General features: G+C 40.7%; 1 protein-coding gene across 1 annotated transcript; it reads left to right on the top strand.

Annotated features, from left to right (window-relative positions):
* The first annotated feature begins 6025 nt into the window (after positions 1–6025).
* On the top strand, positions 6026–7171 carry LOC128459294 (inward rectifier potassium channel 16-like). The gene has a single exon (XM_053444422.1). The coding sequence runs from the start codon at positions 6026–6028 to the stop codon at positions 7169–7171; it is 1146 nt and encodes a 381-aa protein (XP_053300397.1).
* The last annotated feature ends 3280 nt before the right edge of the window (positions 7172–10451 follow it).

The following is a 10451-nucleotide window of genomic DNA, read 5'->3' as shown; positions in this document are numbered from 1 at the left end:
ACTCACAATAGTGTATAAGAGTACCCTTGCGTAATTAATTACACGGAGTGTTCGGCGTTCCCCTCAGGGATCCTGTGTAAACAGTGAGAACAAAAGTGGAATTGCTCTCACTGTGTGTTTACCTGGCCGCAGACACAGGTAGCTCCAGCTGCTTTTTGTTATCCAGGCATGGCTGCGGCCAATAATCGGAGACATGTGTTGAACTGAAAGAGCTGGGGCTCCAAGTGCTGGGTGCAGGACAAAGACCTGAGACTGGCGGGTTGAAGTGTGGTCGAGGGAAGGCCTCACAGAAAGGCCATTAAAAAGCATTGTGCTGACAGCTGTCTGGATTATGAAAGCAGCAGTTTTTTCACATGTTGTTTCTGCCATTTGCACAAACAATTATAATGCGTAACTTGCTATGTCACGTAATACCTAGAAGGATCTGCCCACAACCTCGACTACACCTCCACAATATGAAGTCTGTGTATTCTGTGGGTGGTGTGTGTCATGTGTACTATGATGGAGAGATGTAATCTACCTACTTCTCTTACAAACGCCTGTCTGTCTGTATGTGGAACCCGTATCTCGAGAACCGTTCATCTCATCGGCCTCACACTTGGCATGTGTATTCCTAAAGGGATAGTTCACCCAAAAATGAAAATTCACTCATTATCTACTCACCACTGTGACGATGGAGGGGAGGGTGAAGTGTTTGAGTCCACTTCTGGAGTGAGTCCAGGGGTTGCAGCCAAATCCAATACAACTGAAATTAATGGTGAGCAATTCTTCAAACGTAAAAAAAACAACATTCAAATTCAACTCGACGTCATATAAACCATGTTTTTAGCCTAAATGTCCGGGGGAGGATAACAGTGGACATTTAGGCTAAAAACAGGATGTAAATGACGGCATCTTGAGTCGAATGGGCCTTAAGTCTGTGGACTGAGCTGAACACGTCTTCTTCTACGTCCTGTCGGCAACTGGGTCAAAATGGCCTCCAGATCATTTTGAAAAGGTAACATATTGACGCAGACAATCACGATTATTGCAGGTGTCATGGCAGCGACATTTATAGCATCACTTTAACAATAAAAAAAAAGCACAGTGTTGTGTAGTTGCTGCAAGGCTTTATATAACGACCTGATTTACAAAGCTTTTATTTTGAAGCCGACAGTAGTAAATCATTCAAACTTATAAATATATATGGCATGAAATAATAAAGCCATTCAGTTTCATTTGATGAAAAACATTGACTATTCAAATTGAATTGCCGATAAACCAGGTAGAATAAACACAAAGTTAGCTAACTTCCCTCTGCAAATAGTCTGTTCATAAAAAGCTTTGCACACAACAATAAAAAAGTGACAGTATATTGTAGAACTGCTTGAGGAGGACTCACTAATGAAACTAGGATTAATTCTGATGCTCTCCAGAGCGTCACCACAGGCCAAACAGGCAGGTTTAAAACAGACACTGCACCAGTATTGCTGCAAAACAGAAAAAACAAATGACAAAAACAAATGCAGCAATCTTTGAACTGCCGTTAGTTCTTGAACATGGGGCGTGGTTTCATACCTTGATTGACCCGTGATCGTTATCAGTCCGAGCTGAGGTTATCACCCTCTGTTCTCCCCTCTGGAAAATTACTCTCTCACAAGATTTCCACACAGCTCCGGCCGCCTCGCTCCTAGTGGCTCCAGCTGAAGTCAGTGAAGTGATGAAGGCCCATTGCTGCCTCTGTTGACTCAACCTCAACCCCTCACCTTCACGACCCTTTAATGCAGCCAGCAAATCGTATATTGTACTGCATAACACAGAGTCACACTCAAACGTGTACATTATTATTATTAAGTTATATAAGCTTTAATTTTCTTGATAAATGTTGTGGTAAATGTATCGTGTGATCTAAACTTGTATTATTATTTATTGGGGTTTTATCAAGTTTATTACATGTGCGTCGACATAGCTGAAAGCAAGAAATTGTGTTACTCTGTGTGCATGTATATATATACAAAATAACACAAAAAGGTGTTGATGGATTTTTACCAAACTTTTTTGGATCGTTACAGAGGAGGGTATCTCCAGAGGATTTACTTTTGGAGCTGATTGCTCAAAGGTCAAAGGTCGAGGTCAAGAAAATTATTGTTAGAAAAAAACATATTCTGAGGTTTCTCAAAGGTATCTCTGTATCCCATAAGACTTTATACACAACCTAAAGCTTATAAAAGGACCACGTTGTAGAAAATGATGTCATCATGACATCACTATGACATCAGAAAATGATGTCACACAGTGTAGTAAAACATACGTTTTTCTACACAGTAACATTATTATTAGAGACACAATCAAAAGCTTCTTTTGACTCAACAATCATTGGTCATGATATGGTATGAATAACATCTTGATGATGTCATAATGAAATGGCATTAATACAATGTTAAAAAGTCTGCATTGCCTGGTTGGGATATTTACAGCTCATATGCAGGAAGATCTCAATAAAAATGTTCTTTTAAAATTGTTGATCTCCACATTTTTGATTTATTAAGTCATCATAATGTTGTTTCATGTCTTCAACACTAACATTACCTCACTGGCTATCATTGTGTTCCGTAGCAAAGAAAGTAGAGCCACTTCCTGTCCTTCTGTGTTTTTCGCTTATTCATTATATAGTCGCAGATGAGCTGTTGAGGTTATCTCTCAGAGGAATGTGTCTTATCTCTGTCTTCACATCAAATCTAACAAAAGAAAACCAATACATGTTGAATCAGGTCAGTTGGGACTGAAGGGAAGGTCGCAACACCGAAACAACCTTGTTTCGGCGTTATTTACCTTTTTGTTACTGCTTAGGATGCTCTTATGGCCGTAATAAATGTGGTTTAAAAGTAAGTGCGGTCGCGGTTCAGTTGTGATCTTTCTTGTCTCGTCAGAACCAACCTGAGGTCAATTGAGACAAAGAAAATCCTTGTGCCAACGGCAGTGAATCTACCTGCTGGAGCAAAGGTTAACCTTCTGTCTAATGAATGAAAGAAATCTAAAGGAAATTGACTCAAATATATGTGGCTGCCATATAACCTTGAATATCATCGACGCTTATCTGCCTTTAACATCTTGGCAGAACATCTGCAGCGAGAGAACTGTTTTAGTTCTGACGCTAAAATATTCCATGGGTCATAAATTCTACCCGATCGTCCAATAGGCTTTCAGACTTTGAAGTTATTGCTGTGATATCAGGAGAAAAGGAGACTTTGCCTCAGGACCAGCCCCCCCCCCCCCCCCCCCCCCCCCCCCCACACACACACACACACTCTGCAACCAACACAAGGTGGAGTTTACTTTGACTGAACGTCTCCTAATGCCTGCTACAACTAATGGGCTCATGCGACACCTGGTATCCTCTCATTTCCTCTCTCACAGTAAGTTGCATTTTGAAATATATTTTTTTAATGATTTATTAAAAATTGAAAAATGAATAAACAAGAGTACTGACAGCGATTTTCGATGTGATGAAAATAATTGTTCATGTTTCAACGAACTTCATGATACATGTTGACTCTATATCTTTTTTTTAACTCATATGTGATAAGACTAGCACGTCAGACACTTAATTTATAAGCCAGAAACACATATTTAAAACACACATATTTTTCCCTGCTCATTTTGCTACTCTGTGTCGATTGAGTGCTGGTGGGTAGGTGGGTGGGAAGGACCCCAGTGACCTGCTGTTGTCCAGGTAAATAATGATTTGCTGTGTAGAAATCTGGCTGCAGCATAACTGTCACTTATCAGTCAAGTAGTCAACATGTCATACGTGCTTGTTTGCAACAGCTGATTTTATTAATCTGTACACTTTCATCTACTTATCTATCGAATGCTGACAGTAGTTATGAGATTACGTGTTTGAATGGGGCTGTTTCATCTTATCAATCAATCAAATTTTATTGGTATAGCCCATATTCACAAATCACAATTTCAAATTTGTTATCGGAACTTTATATGGGAATTAAGTAAAAAAACGAAACTCTTGCAGCAGTTTTCTCCTTAATGTGTCGTGCATGACGGTGCAGATTGCAGATTTATTTTGTGACGCATTGTTTACTTCCATGCTCGGTTCCTGTTCACCCAACAACAGGATCCCACTCATACAGTAAAATCTCATTAACGCAGACGGGAACTGTAATAACTTGACACTGTTGGAAATAACCCTGAAACCACAAGGACACTTTGCAGTTACATTAAATTAGCACCATTATCATAAAACCGAGATAAACATCAAAGGCATGTCCTGAAGCGACTCAATTAAACAATAAAAAGTTGAGATAAAAGATTGTCTGACTTTGTGCGAGGAAGAGCACAGCTTTGATAACAGCCTCATTGATCACATGGACTCACCGTTCTGCACTGATTAATGCTTGGATAAAAAACATTTCATTAGCAATAATTTAAACTGCTGTCAGATTACTGAAGAAAAAGCCCTGACTCTGTTGTATTTTGTTTGTCATTGAAACGAAGGTGTTGTGGTTAAAGTTTAACATGGGCAGTAACATATAGAGGTGAAAGCTGTTAGGGGATAATAATTTACCCTCATTGGGACAAAACAAATAGATTAATAACTTCACTGAGGTTTCGCTTGATTAACCGGGACAAACTTTCTCAGAACAAGTGGAGTAATAACATTGATTGCATAAACACTTTGCCTGTTCACCAAGGTTATTGATCTCAAGCTTGAAGTAAATACATATAGACATATAAGTGGATTTATCAAAAAAAGTACATCTGGGACTACCCCTTGTTTCCCTGCCATTGTTCTGGGTCACACCAGGAAGGCAACCGACTTTTCCAAAACTCAAAATTAAATAGAAGAGACGAACTGAATAATAAGAGATTCTTCCGCCAGAGAAGAAAGAACCCTCTGACACGAAGCTGGTTCATGAACAAGGTCAAGCATGAGGAACTTTCTTCTTCCGGGAGAAAAAATATACGGTTCTTAGGTTCATGTCAATGGGAAAACATAATATAATTTGGAATATGGTGAAAGAAATAAACACAAACGCACTTTTTTTATCTTTATTTTTCTCCGTGTAATCATTTTTATCATGATTTTTTCCAGACTTATTGAATTCAAAGCAATTCCCATCACAAGTCCCATTCCAACACACACACATACATACAGCGTGTTGTCTGTCGTACACCATTCATACACTGTCCGATTTATATAAAAAAGTGTCTCAGTTGTTTCAATACATACACAGAAACATAGGGAGAAAAATAGAAAATTAATTTTTTATCAGCAGGAGATTAACATGATAAACATGATTTTTGTTGGGCGGATTTCCTGTTTACATAGTTGTCAAACCTGATATGTGAAATGTGTCGTACTTTACAGTTTATGGTTTTATGGTTCCATTCAGGTTTGATCCCAACTGTGACTTAAAATACGATAAGATAAGATAATAAGTAATTTACTAGTCCCACTGACTATGGGGACCTTTAAAGTATAACAGTAGCAAAGTCAAAAAGTAAGTTATAAGTAACAAGCAGTACGTAAGTGCAAGGAATATAAAATATATATATATATATAGAAACATATGAATGTATTTAAATGAATGAATATCATCATAAACTTTAAGGCTTCCACCACACTGAATGATAAAGTGTTTAATGGCTCTTATTTATTGTTGTTGTTCATTTTTATTGTTACAAGCAGAATGGAAAATGTTAATCACCTGCAGGATTGAGGAGACCTTTTAGCACACCCGATTTGGACTGTCTCCGAACTGTAATGGAACTCTTGGTAAATAATCAACCAGGAAGAAACGCCCCGTTCTGGGCACTGCTCGAGTTACTCTCCACTGATAGCTGGAGGCACAGATTGTCCCAGGGCTCAATCAGGAAGGGCTCGGTGGAAAAAACATGTCTCAGAGACTTTTACATTTTGGTCACGTGTAATGAGAAAGATGCTCTCTTCCTGGCACATGAGTAAACACCTTCATCTGAAACTTGATTTTCCATCTCATCCCTGTGTGTCTGCAGAAAGCGGATCACAATGAGTACAGCACTGGGCGAGCACGTCACCATCGATACCAGCTACACCACCATCCACACGCTGAAAAGGCAAAGTGGAAAGGAGGGCAGGCGGCTCCGCTACATGAAGAAAGATGGCGGGTTTTCTGTGGTTTTCCAGAAGGCCCCCGGAGACTGGAGCCTATACCTGATGGACTTCTTCACCACTCTTGTGGAAATCCGTTGGAGGGTGATGCTCCTCGTATTCTCCCTTTCCTACATCCTCTCCTGGCTCCTCTTTGGCCTCTGTTATTGGCTCATCGCGTTTGTGCACGGAGACATCGACGACAACGACAACGAACCCTGCGTGTACAATGTGCGCGGCTTCACGGGAGCCTTCCTGTTTTCAATGGAGACCCAGGCGACTATAGGCTATGGCTTCAGGGGGACGAGTGTGCACTGTATCGTGGCGATTATTTTGGTGACAGTTCAAAGTGTATTCAGCTGCCTCCTCGACACCATTGTCATTGGCGCTGTTGTGGCGAAGATGGCGTCCGCTCGTAAGAGAGCTCAGACAGTGGGTTTCAGCAGCTGTGCAATAGTCAACCTGCGAGACGGAGTGCTGTGTCTGTCATGGCGCCTCGGAGACTTCAGAGGAAATCACATCCTAGGGGGGGTAGTCAGGGCCCAGCTAGTCCGCTATGTAAAACACCAACAGGGGTCTATTGTGATGTCCTATCAGGACCTGGACATTCAGAACAGGGACATTGTCCTCGCCACACCAGCCACCATCATTCACAAGCTGGAGCCCGGCAGTCCCCTCTACAGCCTGGGCCCTGACGACCTGCTGGGGGACGACTTTGAGCTGGTGATGTCTTTCACTTACACGGGGGACTCCACGGGTATGCTCCACCAGACACGCACCTCCTACACACCGGCAGACATCCGCTGGGGCCAGCGTTTCACGGACATGTTGAAAGTGGGCAGGAGGCACTACAAGGTGGACTACTCTCTGTTCAACGTGACCACGTGGGTGTCGGTGCCCCTGCTCAGTGCAGAGGAACAGGACAGAGAGAAGCTTCCTGCGGAGGGCCGCGGTCCACTCCTTCCGCCGGGCAAGAGAAACGGACACACGCACCAGGTGAATCATGACCTCGCGGTGGAGGTGGTGCAACAAACCGCCTTGTAGCTAATACGTCACAGTGCTGGCTGGACTGTTCCCAGAAGATTAGTTTCTGTCAGGACAGCATGATGAGATGCGCTCTTGTAAATATATTTATATGTGATATTCAAATGTTTTTTGTAAGCTTCAAATGAATGAATGAGTCGTGAGTCAAATAAAAGTGACATTTTCCTCATTAAAGTATTGAATTAGATTATTTTTCTTCTCACGTGTGTTATAGTAACACTGCGAGGTACTTCATGTGATGCAGGTGCAGCTCTACACTGCCACCGTGTGTTCACTGAGTATACTCAATATAACAGCACAGATTTAAGAAGACTTACTCCACTGGAACCAGTGTGTTTGTCTGATTCTCATAGATAGATAGATGGATAGAAAGAAAGATAGATAAATAGATAGAAATATAGATAGATAGATAGATAGATAGATAGAGAGAAAGATAGATAGATAGATAGATAGATAGATAGATAGATAGATAGATAGATAGATAGATAGATAGATAGATAGATAGATAGATAGATAAATAGATAGATAGCTAGAAAGATAGATAGATAGATAGATAGATAGATAGATAGATAGATAGATAGATGGATAGATAAATAGATAAGTAGATAGATAGATAGAAATATAGATAGATAGATAGATAGAAATGTAGATGGATAGATAGATAGATAGATAGATAGATAGATAGATAGATAGATAGATAGAAATGTAGATAGATAGAAATGTAGATGGATAGATAGATAGATGGATAGATAGATAGATAAGTAGATAGATAAGTAGATAGATAGATAGAAATATAGATAGATAGATAGATAGATAGATAGATAGATAGATAGATAGGTTTTGGCACTACACAGCAACACTTATCTCCAAAAGAAAAGTAAACTGTGCTGCTGTCCATTGAGAAAACTTCATTGTCATCTTCATCTCCAGCATCCAACACAAAAGGCTGCGAGCCCCGGACAGGCGCTGCAGCTTCTCATTGGCTGCCTGCTGTGACAGGGGGTGGGGGACAGACCCACGTGTTTTCTTCTTTTTTTTTAAGTCGCTCTTTGACATCTATGTACCTCACTGCTGCTGGAGACGGTTATGGCAGAATTCACAGCGCCCGACGGGAACTCGAGAGAGCACAGTAAAAGAGAAGCGGGAGTAAAAAGACAGGAAGTGCGCATATTCTGCGCACATGGGACTTATTCCAGGAGGAAAGCGGCAGATTTGCACTGCGAGGACCAACAGGTAGGTGCAATGATTTCTCCCTATTTCCCATATAGTGATACATGTGTCCTCAGTCTGTGATAACTCGGGGGGAGTGTTGAGCGTTTATTAATTACGGGAATTTGTTTTGAAATTTAAAAGGAACTGTTTCCTTTTTCATAATATTAATCATGACAACAACAACATATTTTCTTATTGATTTAATATTAAAAGTAATAATAATCTATTGTTGTTATTGTTATACTGGGACAACGGGCACTGCATAATGTTGCAGTTCTTGATATGAACTAACTCATATCTTTGCATAAACTGATTTTATTGATGCTTTACTGAATCCTGAAAATAATGAATAGAAAAAAAAAAATTCTGTGAAACTATTCCTAAGTACACGCACTATTATAAAACAACCTATTTAGCTAATAGCTGAAAGCAAAACATGCCGATCTGCTGAATGACCGTCCACACTTATTGATTTTGTGTAATAAAAAATAGAGCAGCTTTATGTAACCAGTTTCCATCTGCCTCAGCTGTTGGCACTAATTGAGAACACATGCAAAACAAACAATCACAGGTTGTGCAGCCTCTGGAAGCCTTCGCCCGTCGCCGTGCACCAACCTGCAGTGATAAGTGAGGCGATATGGTGAGCAGGTAAAAAAGCAGCCATAGTAAACAGTGGAAAAGACAGAGAGAGAAAGAGAGAGGGACATCAGTCAGTGATGTGTTCAGTATCAGTGTGTTAGAGATTGGATTTGCACTGGAGCATCACCAACGCTAAGTGAAGGCTGCGTTCGATAAAAGATATTACACAAGTACCCTCTGACCTGTCGTTCTGTTGGACGAAGAGGGGACCTCTTGGTGTTTACTTATATTCAGTGGCTGGTATAAATTCTAGGCTGTAATACAGCCTCGTGTTGCCTGCGTCAAATACTCTGTGAATAAAGACAATTTGATGAATGACCAGCATCCTGTAAAGAAGGAAGGAAACTGTGTCGTCTTTCTCAGACGGAAAACGTTCGGGTTTTCTGAATGTTGCAGTTCAATAGTAATGAATGGAGCACAAAATCAGACAAATACAGCAATTTGCAATATCAAATGAAATTGCCGAAATCCGGAAAACAAAATGTTCTGACCTGCTCCGAGCTGTGAATGAATGGAGCCCCGTAATTCCCAGTAGTGAATTAGACAGGTTGCTATTTGTAGTCAACCCATCAGTGACATCATCTGTTGTGAAAAGCAAAGAGGATGATGGATCACATCCCTTTACATCTTACCTCTCGTCACTTGATCAAAACAGGCACAACAATAAGGAGATGGACCAAAATGACCAATGTCCACAAGGCGTCCTCTTTAACAACTGCGTCATGTTTTCAGAACTTAAATCAAAGACGCTAGTAATTTTGATGTTTTTTTTTGACGAAAAAGGCTCCTGCGCTTGATTTAATTTGTTTATACCTAACTTATCCATTAATTTTCACTTTGACACAATATAGAGCTACTAAGATGAGACGGAGAGTTATTTTGGCACTAGCAGAGCATGCCTGGCTGGCCGTGGCGTTTTGTAGCCTGTGGTGTTGCATTTTAATGGACCTTTCGGGCCGCCCACCCACACACACACAAACCAGGTCAATAGCTCTTCTAATTTAGCTGTCCTTGTCGCTCTATTACATATGATGCAATCTGTGACTTTCAGAGAAAGTCTCCCATCCTCTCCGAAAAGCTGCTGGTTGTTAATTAGTTGTGGCCGTGCAATGCGTATGTCGTAGTCGACATAGCGTGAAGTGAATAATTGGTGAGCAGGTTTTAGATGGAACATTTTTAAGCATTGTATTCTCTCGTATGTGCGTTGACGTTGGAAACTCATCCGCACATAGCTGATACTTGTACACTAACTTTGTTCCAGTGGCTCACAGGATCAACATGAACTTGATCTGTAATTTGACTAAGCTACCCATGGACTGACCTGTGTAATTAATACTTAGATTAACCAGGGCAAACATCCTCTCCCACTTTGTCAGCTATCTGAGCGCTTGAATAATATGTCTTATCTAATACTGATAATGCCCACACA

This window comes from Pleuronectes platessa, chromosome 16 (assembly GCF_947347685.1).
Source record: "Pleuronectes platessa chromosome 16, fPlePla1.1, whole genome shotgun sequence".
Lineage (NCBI taxonomy): Eukaryota > Metazoa > Chordata > Actinopteri > Pleuronectiformes > Pleuronectidae > Pleuronectes > Pleuronectes platessa.
The sequence above is the reverse complement of the archived record's forward strand: the minus strand, read 5'-3'. Positions and strand labels throughout refer to the sequence as shown.